The 20,431-nt window shown below is 50.5% G+C and overlaps 1 protein-coding gene across 4 annotated transcripts in view; it reads left to right on the forward strand.

Moving 5' to 3' along the window:
- The window catches only part of FHL1 (four and a half LIM domains 1), a 33,789-nt gene extending 14,878 nt beyond the window's left edge, over positions 1-18,911 (forward strand). Inside the window, exons 1-6 of one of the 4 annotated variants that reach the window (XM_054214108.1) lie at positions 5,765-5,889; positions 14,617-14,798; positions 15,516-15,693; positions 16,171-16,340; positions 16,925-17,111; positions 17,902-18,911. In XM_054214108.1, the coding sequence (XP_054070083.1) occupies positions 14,643-14,798; positions 15,516-15,693; positions 16,171-16,340; positions 16,925-17,111; positions 17,902-18,059 (849 nt within the window). In that variant the 5' untranslated portion in view covers positions 5,765-5,889; positions 14,617-14,642 and the 3' untranslated portion in view covers positions 18,060-18,911. Of the gene's footprint in view, positions 1-5,764; positions 5,890-5,939; positions 6,098-14,616; positions 14,799-15,515; positions 15,694-16,170; positions 16,341-16,924; positions 17,112-17,901 lie in introns of those variants that run through there. The other 3 variants (XM_054214105.1, XM_054214106.1, XM_054214107.1) reach the window with 3 other exon arrangements.
- The last annotated feature ends 1,520 nt before the right edge of the window (positions 18,912-20,431 follow it).

The raw sequence follows: 20,431 nt of genomic DNA on the forward strand, positions 1-20,431 counted from the left end.
GTGCAGCTTGCTTGGCCCCAAGGAGGGCTCTTCTGAGGACCACATAGTCCTGGTGGAAGTGCTGTTGGTAACGGAGAGGCATCACACCCCTGCCACCACTGAGGGCACAGTGCTATGTAGCTGGAGCTCTGCAGCCAAAGCTCTGTGCATTGCAAAGAGCAGAAACCCTAGAGCTCTTCAAGGGAGCTTTGAATGCGGGGGCCTGGCCAGTGTGGGTGAGAGTGTGGCACTGCTGGGGTCCCAAAATGCTAACCTGGAGACCTTCCCCACTGCTCCTGTGTCGCTGGACACACAGGCAGCTTCTCCCCTGCCTGCTGTCTCCTCTTCCCTGGGAAGCGCTGCACCCTTGCTTGCTTTTGTGGTAAATGAACTTGCAAGAACCAGCTGATCTCGGCTCCTCCCAGTGCAGATGGCCTCTGAGGAGGACTTCCCATTTGGCTGCAGTGCATCGAGGCCGCTTTGCTCAAACTGGGCACTACTGGGTGGATCTGTGCACAATGCAGCCATAAGGCTGCTGAGAAGGAAGGGCCGAATGCTGTGTCTGAGGCTTTTTAGCCCAGTTGTGGGCTTGATGCACTTAGAAGGCATCTGAATTTGGACCAGTCTTGGCAGTACCTGTGGATCTTTCTCCCAGGAGAAGCAAAGGAAGGCTTTGTGTCTCCTTACGGTTGGCCAATGCCCCGACACGTTCAGACCTGTCGTTTCTACCTTGCAGCTCACACGAGGGGGTTGCGGGCAGCCTGCCAAGCCCCCCCCCTGCTGACTGCACCTCACAGCTCCCTTCCGCAGGCTGGGTCCGGGCAGAAGGATGTGGGAGACACAGCTGGGAAGAGAAATTCGGCCCAGGTTTAACCTAGTGAGTTTAAGACTAATACATTTTTCTGTCTAAGAGATGTAAAAAAAATCTTCAGCCTTTTGGGACTGTCCCTTTTAAAGCTTGTAGTGAAGGTCTAAATGTAACTGTAGGGACCACAACAGGCATCCGCTCAGCATCCTTGCTGCTGGAAGATATAGTCTTGGCATCTTATCTGCAATATAGCAAAGAGCCACAGGGAGGAGGGAGCAGCGATAGGAGGAAATGGGCTTTCTTGGTGCACTTGATTCAAAGCCAGCCCTGTGCAGCACCTTATACTGCTGCAGCCTCCTCTCACCGCAGTCCTCTCTGGAGCCTGTATGTCCTGGGGCTGCTGCTGTGGGTCTGTGTGGTGCCTGCACCCCACCATGCTGCGGCTCCTGTTCTCCAACCCTGACACAGCCCGGAGGGGCGACGGGAGCTGGACAAAGCCTTGGGTCTACAAAGCAGCTCTTGATTTATGCACAGATGCTGCCCCCAGGCCTTGGTGTTGCTTGGCTTTCAGCAGCAGCCAGAGGTCTGCCATGTCAGCAACAGGTGACGGGAAGAAGTGCCAGTCGGGAGCATGTGTGGAGGGGAGCTGCAGAGCAGATGGCAGCAGGGGAATAAATTTGGAGCTGCCATGGGAATAGTACTGGAAACAGTCCAGCCTGCGGATGGAGGCAGATGGGAAAAACCCACTTTAGATCTCTTCCCAGTTTTGCTATTTTTCAGATGCCTGCATTTCCAGCTCCGTTATCTCTGGGCCATTCTTTCCTGTCTGTTAATACACCCTCATCCTTATTTTTTTTTTCTCTCTCCTTATCCTTCCTTCTCTTCCCCCTTTTGTTTCTACTCACATTGTATCTGAGTTCATGGAGGGTTACCCAGTCTGTGCCTGCCTACTTATAAGTTTATTCCCAGTTCCTCTATCCCCACCTCCATAGCGGATCCTAAAAGCTTCCCCTGGCACTGAAAGGCTCAGTGCACGGATCTGACCCAGCTGTGGGCTGGAGTTCAGCATGGAAAGAAGGAAAACACCCTGTGTGCCTTTGCCATGTGCTGCCCATTTCCTTCTCCAAGGTCCACTCTGAGCCGGTAGCCCGAGGGCACGGGGCTTGCCTTATGGCTGGTATGTTCATACCCTCTGTCACTGCAGGGATGTCCTTGCTGGATTTGCTCTGGATGTGGGTACATCTCGTGTGAGCCAGGGTGTCTCTGTCTTGTGGTCACTTGAGTGTCTGCAGGATGCTTCAGGGGTGCATCCTTGAGTGCTGAATGGGGAAAATTCCCCACCAGCGCTGGGAGCAGGAAACACATAGGATACTGAGTAATTGGAGAGCTGGATCAGCCCCAGGCGTCAGTCCCGGATCGCAAACCTGCCCAGCATTCCTGTGGTGGGGCTGCCGCCTCCTCTGTCCCACTGATGGACCAGCCACAAGTGCAAAGGCGGGCTCGCTCTTGTGTCCTCTCTCCTCTTAAGCCCAACTGCTTTATTCATTGGCTTCCTGCAAACTCTGTCTTTATCTATATAGATAGATATAGCTCATATGTATATATATAATTTTTTTTTTTAAATTATTTTGTTTAGTTTCTGCTCCAGAAGAGCCAAGGGAAGTTTAGCTGGGGTCTGCAATAGGTTGGGCAGAAGGAGCACTCTCTGCTGCGGGAGGACACACATTGCATGCAACCTAAGATAAATTGATAACTTAAAAACCTCTGAAACTGCTGTGCTGTTATTGAGAAGGAAGTGTTTGTGCAAATGGCGTGTGGGAGCAAACCTGGATGCGGAGAGCAAACCCCTATGCTGCCTGGCGCAGCCTTGGCTGATGGGACCGTGCTGGTCCTGTGCTATTGCTGGAGCGGGAGAGCGAGCATGGAGCGAGTCCAGCGCCTGCCAGCACGGCAGGAAGAGTAGGAAGAATACGGCGCTCTTGTTTTATGGGAGCTTGGTGAATGGCTAGTGTGCTTTCCTCTGCAGCTTCACTGTGCATTGCGAAGTGGTGTGTATGGAAGCAGAAGGTACCGCGTTACCCGAAGAGGTGGACATGTGCTCCCCTCCTGCTCGTATTTACTGCTGCTTGCTTCTTTCTTTGATGATGGTGACTAAGAGTTCATCAATGCCCGGGTTATACCGGCTCTATTTAGGACCTTCTGTCCGTTGAGTGACAGCAGGATGTGTGAGCAAGCTGAGACACCCAGACCTTTCCTGGCAGGTTTGTTAAGGCAAGAAAATACTCTGGAAACCACAATGTGAATCATTTGTCTATCCGAGTGGATGACACTATGTCCCAGCCATGCCGCTTTGCAGTCAGACCTGTGGGGGGGGATCAGTGTGTCCAGACCAGCTCTCTGGAGTCCTGAAAACCTACAGGACAGGTTTAACGTTAAAAACGTGAAAACCCAAGCCTGCATGCCCTGCTGTGCACCCACCGACGTGTCTGTAGTGTTCTCTCCTCTGGGACCCATGAGTGCAGGGTGCTGGCTAGCAGAGAAGGGCTCAGACAGGGCTGGTACCCCTCCTGTCTGGGCACTCTCTCCTTCCTAGGTGTTTCTGCTCCCTGCCATGTTTCACAGGGCAACAACGTCCCTCCTTGGCACTTGTGCCATACCTTGCACCACCGGTGTGTTTAATCACCTGGGTTTGGGCGGACTTGGGGGGGAGATGGGAATTGTCCAAGGTCATATGGCTAAAGCCAGCCAAGAAACCAAGAGCAGCCCTGTCCTCTCAGCAAGGATTGTTCCCCAGCCTGTCCCTGCTACACTGGCCCAGGAAGCCACAAATGCAAATAAAATGGCGTTTTTATTACAGACTGCTCTGGGGAATCACCAGAGACTTTGCAGAGTGGGCTGTGCTATGAAATGCTGCTCCGGGGAGCTTCATGGTGAAGCTTCACAGGCATCAGCAGGGCTGGGTCTCCCTCCTGTTTTTTGGCCAAGCTTTCCTTCTCACACCTCCTCCAGCCCGTGCCTGTTGTCATGCTGCAAACAAACATCCATTTGCACACGTGAAATATTTTGATGGCCAAGTGTCTGTCTCTGCTCTCCGCATGCCTCCACAGTGCTGTCAAACTGCTGCTGAATTGCAGCTGCCTCTGGGGCGGGACGTGGCAGCTGCTGACACTGCACGGCAGCGTTATTCCGCCTTTTGGGATGGGGAGCAAGGGTTACTGTTTCTAATTGAAATACGAGGGTATTCCGGGGGAAGTAGGAAATGACTGCCGAGGGGGAGGGTGCCAGCTCTTTGTGTAGGGAACTGGAAAGGAACAAGAATAGTTAATGGTGCAAACTCTACGTGCATTGCCAAAAATGAACTCATGTCTGTAAATATTACACTGCATGCAGCAAGATTAGCACAGGAAAATACCAGTTGTAAGGGTTCCTGTTACCATCTGAATTATGCAAACAATTTGCTTGAGTTTATAGATGAGCTGGGGCAGAATGACGCTGGGTTTTTCCTAGCCAAAGTGTTTCAGTGTGCTAGTATTTTAACATGTTTCCCAGCCCCAATCTGCTACACAAGTGGATCTATGCTGTCATGAGATGCTTGAGATGATGTTGAGATGTTGATGTGTGCTACCTGGGAGCCCTAAGATGGGTGTGAAGGCCCAGGGAGTCACTGAGCCCAGTGCTGGGGCTGGAGGCTGTGCGTGCCCTGCCATGTGTGGGTGGTCGAGGAGGTCTTGGGACCTCCACAAGTGAGAAGCAGAGATGTTCCTGGCTGTAGCAGGGCCTCTTGGGCTGAAGATGCTCAGGACTCTCTATCACGAGGGGAGCCATAGGATGAGGGAGAACAGTTTTAAATTGAGAGAGGGGAGATTTAGATGGGATATCAGGAAGAAATTTTTCACTCTGAGGGTGGTGAGCCCCTGGCCCAGGTTGCCCAGAGAAGCTGTGGCTGCCCCATCCCTGGAGGGGTTCAAGGCCAGGCTGGACGGGGCTTGGAGCAACCTGGTCTGGTGGGAGGTGTCCCTGCCCTGGGTAGGAGGCTTGGAATGAGATGATCTTCAAGGTCCTTTCCAACTCTAGCCATTCTATGATTCTATGCTGTTCAGAGGCCAGACACCACTGCGATGGGCTCTGTGGAAGGAATGATAAACATTGGCTCTTCCCAGTGGCAGTCAGGAGGTTAAATGACTTTCCCACGGCCATGCAGTGAGTCAGTGTCGAGGCAGGATTAGCAGCTGGGCCTCCCTGGCTGCTGGCCCTGAACGTGCGCTGCTGCCGACTGTATAAACCAGAGCGAGCACGGCTGTGGAGCTGCTGCAGCCTGCGCATTCCCATGGGAGTGAGCCCTGAACCAGAGCTCCCTCCGCTCCCTGGTGTGACTTGGGTGGAAATAGGTCAGTTGGAGCTGTGGAGGTGGGGTGTCCCAGGGAGCTTCGTGGATGCCTGCGTGAAGAGGACAGAGACATGAGCCAGTGCTCCCTACAAGCGATGTCCTGGGGAATGGACCGCACCATACTGTTAGATACTAGAGGAGGCCCGTGTTCATGAAACCAGATTATCTAAGTGCTGCTGTTCGGGGACTTGCTCACTTTGAACACTTAATGCCTTGAGTTTCTTTAGCATAAAAGCTGGAGGAGGACCAGGTACAGCAGTTTTACTGGCAGTTAAACTTCAGTGTGACGCTCATGTTGAAGGCAAGTCTAACCCCCTCCACGAAGGTATCTTCTGTTACTTCAGTGGGCTCTCAGCTGCGTCCCCAGGGCTATAACCCATTGCATTTATGGGCCCAACAGCCAGGGAACAGCCCCTTGCTGGTTCCTGGGACTGCAGCCCCTCCAGCCCCCATGGGGCCATGATCCACCTCTTCCCTTCAGCAACAGCAGTGCAGAATTAATGTTGGGTCTGTAATTTAGCTCAGGACTGATATGAGACACAATCTAGCTCTAAAGCCAAGGCCAAATAGTACTAGCATGGGGTCAAGTTCCTGAGGCACGCTCTGCCTTTGGGACTAATTTGGGTGCTGAGTAGCTGGGCAGGTATTTACATGTTGCCTACAGAGACCTAGAGGTCTCTGGATCCTATTCTTCTCCCTCAGATCACCTAAAATGGTAAGAATTTTCAAGGGGGATTAAGGTTGTGATCTCTGGGGAGGGGAGTGGACATCTGGTAGGAGTCCCGTCCATATTAATAGCCTCCGTTTAAATGTATGTTATCAAACGGGGCAGCTCCTAATCGGCCAAGAGACTGTGAACTCTGTTATCTAAGGGGCTGCTGGTGACTCTGGGCTGCTAAGCATGGCTTTCCACAGGCACACAGGTAAAGTGGACGTGCTGCTGGGTGTCGTGGGAAAAGCCCTGCGTGTGCAATGCCTGGTAAATCGGGAGGAAGGTTTTGCTAACAGGCTCCTGCACCAGCAAAACAACTCCTTCGAATGCAGTCTTAAGCCTCAGCAATCTGCAGCTGTAACTAACGATAGCAAATGGGTTTATAACCAGTGTGTGGGACTGGTGCTGGGAGCGTGGCGGCGGTGGCCTCATCTATTTTTGTAAAATGGATTGGCTGGTAAGTGCTTTTGTATGTGCTGCTGTGGGAGGGCTGGGGCTCAGCCGTTATTTGAGGAAGCCTAGGTGAAAACAGGGGATGATGATGCTCCTCCTCGCAGTGAGCTTGCTGCAGCAGCTATTGCAGTGAGCTGGGGAAACCCATTGCTGGGGAACCCCCCCCTCCTCTTTATCCAGTAAGGATGCATCAAGCTGTAGCCCTATATGTAGTACCAAATTGCAGAGGGGAGCGTGCCGAAGCCCGGCCTGTAAATCCAGATGGTTTTCTCTGCTCTGGTGGGAAGTTGGTGTTTACTCCCTCTTCTCTGTGTTTGCCTCATAGATCAAACAGTCTGACCCTCACCAGTGATAGGAAAATGTTAGCGTTTCCTTCCCATTAACACCGACAGCAGTTTTGAGAGCATGTTTTGCATGTCCCCCAAGGCACGCAGATGTGTTGTGTCCTCCCATCCGTGACTAAGCTACTCTAGCCCTCCAATGACAGCCAATTGCCAGCGCTTTGGGATTTTTAAAAGCTTATCCGATTCTTAGAAGCTAACCATGTTTGTGTGTGAGTCCAGCATGTATTTACATGCAGCCCTACATACATGCCATTACATACAATGGCAATGCCACCGCATCTCTTGATGCGACCTAACCCAAGGGGTGGACATACCTGGGGAGAGGATGTGAAGCTTGGGGCACAGCTCCTGTGGGCATCAAACCGAGCTGCGGCACACCGGGAGCCAGGGGACAGTGGCGCTCATGAGTCTCTGTTGGGAACATAGAGCGTCTTCCAGACTGGGTTGGACAGTCACAGCCTGCTCTTCAACTTCATGCTCAGCCTCCCAGGACAGGGCACGACTATGAGCCTTCTTGCATGGCATGTAACTCCTTAGGATTTGCTCGTGTGATGCAGATATACACGATGCAAGGTACCTTTCTGCGTAAAATCGGACCTCTGTGGTATCATTTTTAAATGCCTTAAAGGTGTTTAAAAAGAGCAATCCACTCACTTAAAATGTAAGACAACATTTACATTTTCAACTTCACCCTGCGAGACCGACTGATGCTGTAGTGTCCTTTCATTATAGTCCCAGCTGTATCTTTCTTTTCTTCCTCAGGGAGGCGTGCTCCGGGGCAAGGACCCACGGATTTGATGTTGTGCTCTAATATAAAATGCTGAAGTGTCTTCTGAGCAGATGCTGCAGTTGGAGCGCTGCCACCAATGAGTTATAGTGAAGCATCCAGGGGAGCCCTTCTCTCCAGGGTGGCGGCAGTGGGGCGCAGGGGAGTGAATTCCCTGCCACAGGAGACAGCCTCATGTTTGGCTCCTGGGGGCACCTGGGCACGAGAAGAGCATCCAGCTACTGAGGTGGGGGCAGATCTGTGCATAGCTGGGAACGTAAATGAGGAGTCTCAAAGGTCAAAGCTTAAGGCAGCCACAGAGTAAGGGAGCTGCTGAGCAGGGCTTTTTTTTTTTTTTTTTTTTTTTTTTTTTCCCCGCTTTAGCTGATTTGGTTTGTTTTGAAAAGTTTGAACTTCACTGCTTAAATCCTGCCCAAGTGCCCAGCCTTACTCCAGGCAGCGGTGCTGCACTAAGGGAGCCTTGTTAGCCTTAGCTGAGCTCTGTATTAAGTGCAAAAGCCAGCCCTGGGGGAGGTGTTTGCAGGGCTGGAGCAGTGTGTTGGTTTTTTTTAATAGCACGTCCCTACTTCCCTGGGGAACTGTGGAGATTTAATAATGATTGGGATGTGCTCAGACACGGTGGCAATAGGACCGTAGGGAATGTTTTTGGCAACCGCCTGAGGAACTTGGAGCCGTTCTTGTTCTAAATAAAGCAGCTTCCATTTTATCAACAGACTAATTTTTGAATTATAGAGTGTGAGACTTGCACGTGCCCAAGCCTGGCAATGGGAGAGCACCGCTCTCCACTCGTCCCTGCCAGCTCTCCCAGCAAAAATGACCCGCAAGTGATTTCTTTCTTTCCTTGTCATCCAGGGCAGCGTGCCAGTGACCTTGAGGCGCAGTCCTGAGCGTCGCTTTGCATTTCAGATTAACAGGACTCTTCTTTTAAGAGTATTCCCTGGTATTTATAGCAAGCCACGCATAGAGAAAAGCTGAGAATAGTAACTCAGGTGACAGAGCAGGGGATGCCAGGTTCTGAGCTGGAATAGGCAGATCCAGCCAACGCCTGGCGGGGTGGGAGCCGTGTGCGCTCAGTCTGCTGAGAAAAATAAAATGGATGGAGAGTCAAAAGGCAATTGCTGTTTTCCTTCCATATCACCATAGAGCATGCAGCTGCATGTAGGGCAGAGGGTTAACACCTTCATCTTGTTTCCTAAGTGGCAGAATAGTCTGTAAGGTTTAAGTAGTTTCCCTGGTTGTTTTCCGAGACCACACTTCAAGTTCTTCCTTGGTGGTTTATCACATTTAAACATATTCCCCAGAGACATTAAGACATATCCTGTGTTAAGTGCTTTGCTTATCAGCTATGCTTCAGCTCCCTTTGCAGAGTGATTCGGTTTCATTTGTTGTGCAAAACACTGTGATGCCGAGTGGTGGTCGCCTGAACTGGGAGGAACCAACCCAGGGGCCACTGGAGACAGGAGCCTACAGGAGAGGCATGGCTTTTGTGGGGTGGCACAAAAAGGTGGTCTGTACCCTCCTTTCCATGCTAAAGCTTGCCATGCTGCAGGATGCAGACGTAGCCCTGCTTGTGAGCACTAGCTGGGACAGCCATGTGACTGCTCCACAGCATGGTGGTGGCATGGCTGGAGGTACTGGTGGAGCCCAGACACTTGAGATCTTTCTCTGAAAGATGGAAGGCATGGTTGTCCAAGGGCTGAGGGGCTGTTTTTGAAAAGCAGGAGATGGTCTCTGGGGACAAGTGGTTAACTGGCACCTCTGTGGTCAGGTAAATGTTAGGGTTGAATTCCAGTGGGTCTTCACGCCAAATACCCTGATACTCGAGAAGGCCACTGGTCTGGCCAGCCGCCCTCATGCTGTAGGCAAATCCATCAGGGAGCTACATTTAGACAGTGCCCTGCCAAGGTTGGTGGGAGAGGGACACCTTGCTTAGAGGGGGGGTTAGTTTCTGGAAGTATTGCTGGCTTTTTCTTGAGCTCTTATTTTTATTGAGGGTCCTCTAGGCTATTTAGGGATGGGCATGTACTGCACTTCACCCTCTCCCCAGCAGCCTGTGCTCTCTTCTCGCCTGTTTCTCTCCAGCAGAACATCCTCTGTGCACGGACATCAGCCTGGGCCAGAGAATAGTTCCAGACTGTCCATACTTTTCCTCTGCAGCCCTTCTGTGGCTCCAGAGTCGAGCTGAAATGGGGTTTGGATCAGTGATTCTCCTGGGGTTAAACAGGAGACGCTTGACTGGGCTGCCAGCTCAGGGCCAGTGTAGTCTGGTGCAAAGGTAGAGCCAAAGAAACTGCGTTCAAATAACTTCCAAGCTAAAACACCTGTGCGTACTGCTGTCATTTTAAGCACACCACTGTGAAATGAAGCACCTACGGGTTTAGTACTTTGCCTGATGAGAGCTTACCCTCAGCACCGAGTTTGGCGTTGCTGTAGCACAGTTTGTAGCGCTGGTGTGAATCCCCACTGAGTGCTCAACAGCTGCTGCACAGCTTGTGTGGGGAAAGTATGCAGCGTGCACTAAAATAAAGGCCCCAAGGAAGAGAGAGAAGGAGTCATGTTTTTTCCGTATACCCAAGTGTGTCCTTAGTTTCACGGCTTGCCTATTTTCCAGACAGCAAAGACAGGCCAGGCTTAATATAGCTGGAAGGTCTGGAAAGTTAAGCTGTGGGGATGTGGTGCAGCTGGAGGGTGAACAGGTTATCAAGGAGTTAAACATCTCCAAACCCACAACCTGCTGCCAACCAGGCTCTAGAAGATATATGTCTTTTTTTACAGAGCACAACAAATACCCATTTTGTCTACTTTTGAGGAGAGGAGACCAGACTGCTTAGGGGAGCAGCAGTAAGAGGCTAAATGTTTCTTCCCCAGAGCAGCTCTGAAGTCTCCATGGACACTTACTCTGCTCTGGGAAAATGCTCCGGTGGTCCCAGCACTGCTGGTACCAGGACGGGGCCCTGCTCTGCCACAGGCTGGCAGCTTTTGGGGCTCTCGTGCCCCAGCCCCTGGATAGGCTGCTCCTGTGGGAGGGCTGTAGGAGACGGTCCGGCTGATGTGGGCTCTCAGCACAGCACGGGTGAGCAGAGACCATGAGCAACCAGCACGTTTGCTGGGACGATGTGGTCGGTGTATCTTCACTGCAGGTGAGGGGATAGAGGTGCCTTTCCCAGGTCGAGATCAGGGATGATACTGATGAGGGCAGAAAGCTCCTGGAGCAGTTGGAAGCAAATTCATGCCCTAACCTAGGTACGAGAGGGGCTTTTTGGTCCATGAGATGGCACAAGGTAGGCAGAAGCTGGCATGTCTGCATGTACAGCCCAGCTCCTGGGGCTGCCAGGCCCACTGCTAATTGTCTGGGGAGTTCCAAAGCTGCTGTGATAAATGTCTGTCTCGTGTTAGCATTACATGGGAACACAGGATTATGTTACTCCCTGAGCCATGTGTTCACGATTACGTGTTCTGGTTGAAAGCAAACCTAAACCTGAGATCTGGAATGTTTCGATACCATTTGCCCTGGGCTCTGTGCATTCATTTCTTCTAAATTAAACTCGCTTGGTAGAGCTCTGCAGAGTTGGCCGTGGCTCACATAGTTTCCACGTTCCCCAGCTGTTTATTTGTTTCATTTACTTGAACCGGTACAAACACAACCCTTGGCGTAGTTGTCAGCAGGACATGGCCGTCTCCTGACCTTGGCAAGGCGGCGTTTCCAGACCTTGGTCCCCATGGAGTGCAATTCCTGCCAGCTCGGCCTCCGGCCTGCTTCTGTGAGTTTTAGGGGAAGGGTGTGAACCTGGTGCCCCCCCTCTGCTGCAGCCCCCCTGAGCGATGCTCCTCTCCAGGAATATCTGTCTTGCTTTCTGGAAGAGAAATGCTCCAACTTGCTCTGGCCCGAAGTTATCGAAAAGGTGGCAAAGAGGAGGCAGTGAGATGACTCTCAGATTTTAAAATCTGCAAAGTAACAGTGTGAGTCCCGCCTCCTGTGTCCTGTGTTCCAGTCCCTCCTTGTCTTGCAGGTGGTACTGGAGAAAATCAGCTCCTTCATCACCAGTGCCCACGACATCTTCTGCTGCCACCCATCCAGCAGTTTCCTGACCCCAGAGATGACGCAGAAGAGCTCTGAAATAACAGCAAAGCATTCATTTGCAGGCAGGCACCTCCTAGGGCTTTGGGGCTGTATTGGGGCTGCTCATGGTGTGCTGCCAACAGTATGTCGCTCCCAAAGAGAAATGGGGCCGGCAAAGGAGATGGTGAAGGCAGCAGCCACCCTTCACTGCTTTCTGCGGTGCCTGGGCTTGATGGGCAGGGCTGTGCTCTGGTCAGGACCTGTTGGGTTTGATGTGTCCTTGGCTGGTGAGGTAAATGTGCAGTGCTGCGCCTCAGAAAGGTATCAGCAGCCATCCCTCTGGCCCGGGGACTCCCATGTCAGCGGGGGGATTTCTTGTGCTGACAGGCTGGGCCACGCAGTTGACAGTATTTACTGGTGTGGGCAGGTGTCCAAGAAAAAGCTGTGTAAACAGGTCCTTGTGCCATAACAACACGGCAGTCATAGAATTGTAGAATGGTTTAGGTTGGAGGGGAGCTTAAAGCCCACCCAGTGCCACCCCCTGCCCTGGGCAGGGACACCTCCCACCAGACCAGGTTGCTCCAAGCCCCGTCCAGCCTGGCCTTGAACCCCTCCAGGGATGGGGCAGCCACAGCTTCTCTGGGCAACCTGGGCCAGGGGCTCACCGCCCTCACAGCAAAGAATTTCTTCCTGTGCAGCATCATCCCACAGCCACGGGCGATCCCCACGGGGTCCCACTGACCCAGCCAGGAATGACATGCCCTCTCTACACCCCAAAAAACCCAAGCCCTGTTTCAGTTTATAAAGGTTCTGGGCTGGGAGTAGCACGGCTGGAATGGGTGGCCGTTATGCTGCTGAGCTCCATCTCCTTCAGGCAGCAAAGCAGACCCTAAACTCCAGGACTCAGGAGGGTGGTCTGAGGTGAGGCTATGTGATGGAGGTGCTAATGGCCCCCTCCACCTCTCAGCAGGAAGCAGCAGCAATTCATATTGCCTGGCCACATTCTTCTCCCTGTCCTTCTTTGCTCTGGTGCTATAGCTCTACCAGGAAAAGAATAATTAAATTTCCTCTGTTGCCAGATGTTTCTCCCATCTGGTGGCTGATGGTGCAGAAAGCTCAAGGCTGCGTCCTGGGTTGTTGGCCGTGCAGAGGAGATGGGCCTTCGTGGTGGTGCTGGGGGCTGCGGGGGCGCGAGTGGCAGGGGCAGCGATGGAGCTGGGTGTCTGGGACTGTGTGGGCTCGTGTAACCCTGCCCGAGCTTTTGCAGCCCCCGCGCAGGAGCGTTGCTGGCTTCCGCTGAGGAGGGCGTTGGGGAAATGGAGGGAGCCCTTAGCAGAGGGGGTCTGGGAGGCCGAGGCCGGGCATGAGGCTGGGGGTGGGCGTCTGGGGAGAAAGCATGAGTGTGCACCTCCAGCCAAAGTGGAAAATCCGCTGGTCAAGAGCCCCCACGCCCGCTGATGTGCTGCCTCCCACATAACTGGCCGTGGTGGAGTATCACACCTTGGCAGAGCCCTGCTGGAATGAACTGAAGAAGTTTCTTTACATGTAGGGAGATCTTTTTGTGGGTTGGGTTTTTTTTTGTTTTTTTTTTTTTCCCTCATGACTTTATATGTGAAAACCTGGTGGAAAGAGGCAGCTGGAAGCTGCACAACTATCCAGCACAAAAGGCCTTGGAGGGCTGGAGCTGGCTGTGGGCTTAGGCTGGAAACTGCTCTGTTCCCTTCATGGTTGGCGGTGATTTCTGTGCACAAATTATGCCGAGCCTCCGCCAGGACCTCGCCGAGGCCTGCGGTGGGGCTGTCCTTAAGCAACTAAGTGGTTCTCACTGAATGATTAGGTATCGTCATCCTTGCTTGATGTGAAATATGTAAATAAACCAGCCTAGTATCCTTCCTCTCAAGAAGGCGATGGGGACAGGCTGCTGTGGGACTCTGCTCTCCTGGCCTGCAGTTGTGTTCCCAGAGCGAGCAAAGCTCACCATGCTGCACTCACAGTGGGCTGCACCCCAGAGAGCTGCGGTTTTGTGCTAGGCAGAAATCTAGCATTTGTATCTTGGATGGCTATTAAGGGAACTGAAAATATTTGTGTTACTAATGCATTGCTTATGCTAACTGTTAGGGGCAAGCGCAGCGCTTCCAGCAGCGGGGCGGCCCTTCCAGCACAGCCAGGAGCTGGCCTGCATCGCATTATGCTGTAGCCCGCGTTTTTCTGAGACTTCGTGGCATTTCTCTGCATCCTAATGGCAATTTGTGACCCTGGAGGGGACATCCAAGCTGCCTCCTTTAGCAGGTGTATGAGTTTTGTGACTGCTGCAACCAAACCCAGGCTGTTTCCTGCACCCAGCTTCCCTGGGTGCAGAACGAGCTTCCCTCGTTCCCAACGAACGTGATGGTTTGTTAGCCGAACCTAGACCTTAAAGGCAAGGCTGGAGGCACCTGGGAAGTGCCAGTGCAGTTGGTAGAGGTGTTGTGTTTTATAATACACTGAGCCACCGGATAGAAAAATTACTATAGAATCAGAGAATGGTTTGGGTTGGAAGGGACCTTAAAGCCCATCCAGTGCCACCCCCTGCCCTGGGCAGGGACACCTCCCACCAGACCAGGTTGCTCCAAGCCCTGTCCAGCCTGGCCTTGAACCCCTCCAGGGATGGGGCAGCCACAGCTTCTCTGGGCAACCTGGGCCAGGGGCTCACCACCCTCACAGCGAAGAATTTCTTCCTCAGATCTCATCTAAATCTCCCCTCTTACTGTTTAAAACCATTCCCCCTTGTCCTATGACTCCCTTCCCTGATCCAGAGTCCCTCCCCATCCTTCCTGTAGGGCCCCTTTAGGGACTGGAAGGGGCTGGAAGGTCTCCCCGGAGCCTTCTCTTCTCCAGGCTGAACCCCCCCAGCTCTCTCAGCCTGCCTTCAAATTGCCCTAACAGCGCTTGCACAGAAGCTGCTTTCTCTACCAACAGACCCTTGAGGAGTGTGACACCACCACATGCTCGTTGCTAAGCCATCTTCCTGGTATTTCTTACTTGCCTAGACCCAAGAAGCTGGAGCAGTTATCCGGGCTGTAACTTTGTCCTCTTTCCTCTCGCAGGGCCTGGCAGTTACACCGTGGGCACCATGTCGGAGCGCTTTGACTGCCACTACTGCCGTGACGCACTCCAAGGAAAGAAGTACGTGCAGAAAGAGGGCCGCCACTGCTGCGTCAAGTGCTTCGAGAAGTTCTGTGCCAACACCTGCACTGAGTGCAAGAAACCCATTGGAGCCGACTCCAAGGTGAGCGCCGAGCAGTTAAATGGGTGATGAGAAGATGACAGGCCGACACTGATAACCTTCCCACTTGTTTTCCTGGTTCCGCTCTGTTTATGAGCGCCTGTGTGAAAATGAGTTCTCCCGAGTCCTCTGGCTGATGGGCCACGTGGACACCAGCGCCATGGGCTCAGAGGCGCTGCAGCAGGGATGCTCACGACGGGCTGCTTTTGCACAGGAGCTAATGTTGGCATCTAGATTCAGCCGCAGGAACTGCTGCAACCGCTGAATTGTCCTGCAGAGAGTACTGCAGGTAATCCAGCCTGCACAGGGCCCCAAGAAAACTCATCTTCTGGGCAAAGCGCTCGGGAACCTAGGGGCTGATCTGTCAGTTTGTCAAATGTTTATTGCTTTGTGTTTATAAATAATAACGTACACCTGAACCTGAGGGAACTTGACAACCGAAGCAGCCCACACTTGCACAACTTCAAATCTCAAAGCTGTCGGTTTCAAGCATCTGCTGCTACCCTGAAAGGCCACAGTGAATGTGTGTTTGGTTAAATGTCAGTGAGTTTGGTTAGATGTCCTTCCCGTAACTGCTTGCAGATGAGCCGCACCTCCAACCCCTGAACGCAGCCGTGCTTAGGGGCTAACGACTCCATCCGTCCCTGCCAAGGCTGGTTTTAGAGCTGCTCAGCGAGAGAGACAAGGGCTAATTGCTCGCTCCATTTCTGTTCATTCCAGGAGCTGCATTTCAAGAACCGTTACTGGCATGACAACTGCTTCCGCTGCTTCAAGTGCTACACGTCCTTGGTCAACGAGCCCTTCATGCTAAGGGAGAACAACAAGGTTTGGTGTAGCAACTGCACTGCCACTGAGGATGCTCCCAGGTGTAAGGGCTGCTTCAAGCCTATTATCGCAGGTACTGGTGCCAGTGAGAGAGGTGCAACTAGGGCGAAGCCACGGTGGTTTATCAAGGCTGAAGTTAGGGGTATGGGCATCATAGCAGAAGGCTGGAGCACCACAAAAAGGTGCAAGTTTTGACTGTTGCTTTCACCCGTCCATTTTATTCAAGCATTGAAAGGCTGCTCTGCAGGTAACCCTCATGGGGGAAGTTCATCCCAGTAGTTAGTCTTGACGCATTTCTACCAAAAGCTTTCCTCTGTAAATCAAGGTCCTCTTCCCAGAGAGGCTCAGGCACCTCTCTGACAAATATTTTAAGAAAATCTAGAATGCCCTGGCTAAAACCAGATACAGAAATTAACAGCTCATCCCTTGACCATGTTACAGTTGAAGTGCTGGGCATAGGTCTTGCCTGCAGGTGTGCTACATCGCACAGGGTGGGGAGTTTGTCACAAGCCTGAAATCCCACCTAACAAGTTATTTCTGTCTGTTGTAGGAGACCAAAATGTTGAGTACAAGAAGATGGTCTGGCATAAGGACTGCTTCACCTGCAGCCAGTGCAAGCAAGTGATTGGATCTGGGAGCTTCTTCCCCAAGGGTGACGAATTCTACTGTGTCTCCTGCCACGAGCATAAGTTTGCCAAGACCTGTGCTAAATGCAAGAATGTAAGTCCTTGCACTTCGCAAAGGCAGCTGCCGTAACTAGCCCCTACTCCTTTTGGAAGCTAGGAGAGTCAACCAGTGGACAGATGACACTGGAGCTGTACCAGTGCTTATGTTCTTTCCTTGGGATAACTGGTGCAAGCAGCTGGTGGTGTAATAATGTGAGAGTGCTAATGGTTCTTGCACGTTATGGCATCTGAGGGGCTTGTAGGGTTATCTGATGGCAACCCTGCTGAAACCAAGCGGGCACTGGCCTCGTGCTCGCTTTGGGGGTGGTTTAAGCTCTGTAGTAGGTATTGTGTATTCAAGCACTAAAACCATATTTTATAAAATAGCTGCTTTACAACTTTTGCAACTGATTACTGTAGAATTGTGGAGCCACTGCATGTAAAATGAACTATTATGAAAGCTCCGGGCATGCAAGATTTCAGGCTAGAGGAACTCAAGTGCACTGCACTATTTAATTTTAATGACGACTTTCAAGATACCTTTTCCATGACAGAGCCCTCGTACCCTACACCCCATACCTGCATTGCCTCTCTTCCTCCCTCCTGATTCTGAAACGCATCTCTGCTCTTCGCTCCTAGCCCATCACTTCTGGAGGCCTCACTTACCAGGAACAGCCTTGGCATTCCGAGTGTTTCATTTGCTCCAACTGCAAGAAGCAACTGGGTGGGAAGCGCTTCACAGCTGTAGAGGATCAGTTTTACTGCGTTGAGTGCTACAAGGAGTGCGTTGCCAAGAAGTGTGCTGGCTGCAAGAATCCTATTACAGGTATGTTGGACTAAATGCAGCTTGAGGGCCGGGGGAGCTGAAGGTCAGAGCAGGGATCCCCAAAGACATGTGGCTCAGAGGGCACTAACACAGAAACAGGTCTAGAATCCCAAAAACATTCCCAGCGATTTCCATGGGATTTAACAATAAGCCACGTGCTCTTGCTGGATGGAGCCTGAGTTAGTAACTGAGTTCTTCACCTTTTGCATGCCTCAAATCTACCTCCTTCAAAACTTGCCCAACTAGAACTGTGTTCCCACCTAATCTTAGTCTGGGAACCTTAAATCTAAAAAGAGCAGTGTTTTATTGCCCCAAAGTGACATTATTTGCTTCACTTCTGATGTATTTTACACGTCACAGTTACTGGCTCAGAAAGTTCAGCCCTGCAATGTAGGCACCATCCTGCTGGTCCCATGAGACTTGCATTCCGTTTTGCATTTTAGAGCATGGACTGAGCCCGTAACAACGAGGCAGGGCGTTTAGGCCAACCTGGCCTTGGTTCCACCTTGATTTTTTTTTTTTTTCCTTCAGCTTGACCGTTCCCTAGAGAAAGGACCCAAGGGAAAAAGCTCATTGCAGAGACAAGCCATGCAAGCTTTATGCTAAGCTGCCCGTTTCTCTAAGAGCAGTAACACCCAGTGGCAAACAACATGGTTCAGTTGCCATTTTGGCTAGTATTTTAGGCACACAAGTAAGGCCTGCAAGCCTACAGAAGCACAGGAGGCAGGATGGGCAAACCCAGCCAAGGGAAAAGCTACTATCGCCGTCCTATAATTGTTTTCTCTCCTAGCAGGATTTGGAAGAGGAACCAGTGTGGTTAACTACGAAGATGAATCCTGGCACGATTATTGTTTCAAATGCACAAAGTGTGCCCGTGGTCTGGCCAACAAGCGCTTTGTTTGCCATAATGGAAAAATTTACTGTGCTGAGTGTCCCAAACGACTGTAAGGAGCAGACAGCAACTGCTGTAAAATGGATTTTAGAGCCCTGCTTTCCAAAACAATCCTGGTAAAGAAGCAGGTTTTTTGCATGTTAAGAATTTTAACTTTTTTCCATTTTAGTATAAAAACTAAAGTAGCCTCAGCATACTGGGTTTGACTTTTGAAGCTCCTGCAGTACAAAAGCATGTAGCCTTGCAAAAATTTAACTTTGCTTCCAAGTAACCCTTAGTGTAAAGGCTTGAAATGCCATTAGATTTAGTATTAGAGATCCACATACTACATAACCTGTGTGTGGCTTAAACTAAAACAAAGCTAGTTTTAATTTGTCTGGTATACATTTAAGCTCGGCACTTAGATGAAATAGGTTTGACAAGGCATGCACACCTCAGAAATAGAGATGAAAGATTGCACCTGGGATCAGAAAGATCCATTATTACGCTTTTACAAGTACAGGTACATCACATACATCACACCAGTAACAGCAGCACAGTAATAAATACCTTCGCTTACCCTACCACACCAAATTTTGCAGCAAGTGTATGGAATGGCTTTATCTTACATATAACAATGTTTTGGCAGTACAATTTAGCTTTAGTTATGTTTCCATAACCTTGTTTTAATCTTGACTTCCGCATGGTTTGCCCGAAAGTTTTGCTCATCAGCTTTTTTTACATCATTGTTTAAATGAGGTTGTCTATATACAATTATTAATCCATTAACAAGAAGTAAATCTTTCAACTACACCAAAATGCACATGCATTTAGAAGTGCCTTAAAAATAGCTCAGACAACGATAGCTCTCCTATCACGACAGTGTATGGTTTATGATTTAATAAAAATGAAACTAGTGCCTGCTTGGAGTCCTGCGGTCTGGAAAATTGTGTTTTCATTTTGCCATCTTACACGACTGACACCTCTTAGGGCTGAGCTACTGCAATCGATCTGATACACTGATACTGGCAAAGCAGAGTCACCTGTTCTGCTACAGCGCCCTTAGATATCTGAGGACCAAAGCAACAATTTCTGTAAAATAATTTTTTTAAATATATTACTGACACCAGACCATCTGCCAAGAACAGCCTGTGTGAAAAAGCCCTTTAGAGAATGCGTGTACAGCCACTGGCCATACACTGCTCTACCACTACCCTTCCCCAACCTGAATGCTGGTTTCAGGGTGGTCGATACCATACATTTATCAACTGGATGCTGCTCCAGTCATTCCCTTTCATTCCCGAGCACCCACCAGACACAAAGAACCCTCGCAAGAAAAACAAAAGGCACCATCTCGCTGTGTCCTTGATGGTCACTGCTCTGCTGTGGCCACGGAACACTGCCAGACTCACCCTTAGAACGTAAAGCTGCCAGGGCTACAAGGAAAAGGCAAAGGCTTGCAGCAAAAAGCACGTTAAAGAATCCAAGTTACAAACACGTCATCAGCATGTACAAACACAGCCCGATGTGAAGGCATTAGTACAAATACTTCCCAACCGCACAAATGCAACTGCCAAAGAGGCTACCAGTTTTGGGAGTGCACGGTGTGGTGTAGCTAGCGCGGTACCAGAGCGCAGGTCAGCGTGGCAAGGGGCTGGAGACTCCTACTAAGGCAATGGTTAGCATTACAGAACTAAAGCATTGTTCAACTGCAAAGTTTATTTAACAGTGTGCACATATTTACACAGAGCTGTAACAGATCATTCAACAAATAGTATCAGCACAGAAAAAAAATATCGGCATCTTTTCCGTTAGAATGATTGTCTCTGCCAGAATGAACCAGCTATCATACAAAAATACATTTTTCCTTTTACCTAAGGCACTGCTCTAAAGTCTAAAACAGTTCTACCGTATTCTGAATAGCAAACCGTGAGAGGAAGAAGGCTGAGGGTTTCCTATTGTAACCATGACGTTGAGGACAGAGCAGGTTTAGTTCCAGCAAAACCAGTTGCATTTAACCACTGAAAAGTCAGCTGCCCTTCGGATGATCCGTTTGAATGGAAGTGTCAGCCAACGGTTTACAGGAGGATTGGGGACAGCTACTCTTTACGGTGCTCACTTATCCGGTATATCTGTTACAGGAGACTTAAGAACAAGACTGCATTATTACTTTTAGTAGCAATTTGCAGAAGATGCTTAGTTAATCTCTTCATGCTGTAAAAAGCAGGCAAGTTTAGGTTAAATAGATTACTTAACGCAGGCTTTAGGGGAAGGGAAATATATATATATGCAGCTTGCAGCCACTGTTATAAAGCTACAACAGGAACACTTAGAATAATTAACATGAACAAAACATTGACTTCAGTGGTCTAATACTGTTATGTACACAATAAAATAATACTTCCATGAGTGTAGATAAATAAGTAATTCAAAAGGAAAACATTTTTAA

This window comes from Rissa tridactyla, chromosome 9, assembly GCF_028500815.1.
Source record: "Rissa tridactyla isolate bRisTri1 chromosome 9, bRisTri1.patW.cur.20221130, whole genome shotgun sequence".
Taxonomy (NCBI): domain Eukaryota; kingdom Metazoa; phylum Chordata; class Aves; order Charadriiformes; family Laridae; genus Rissa; species Rissa tridactyla.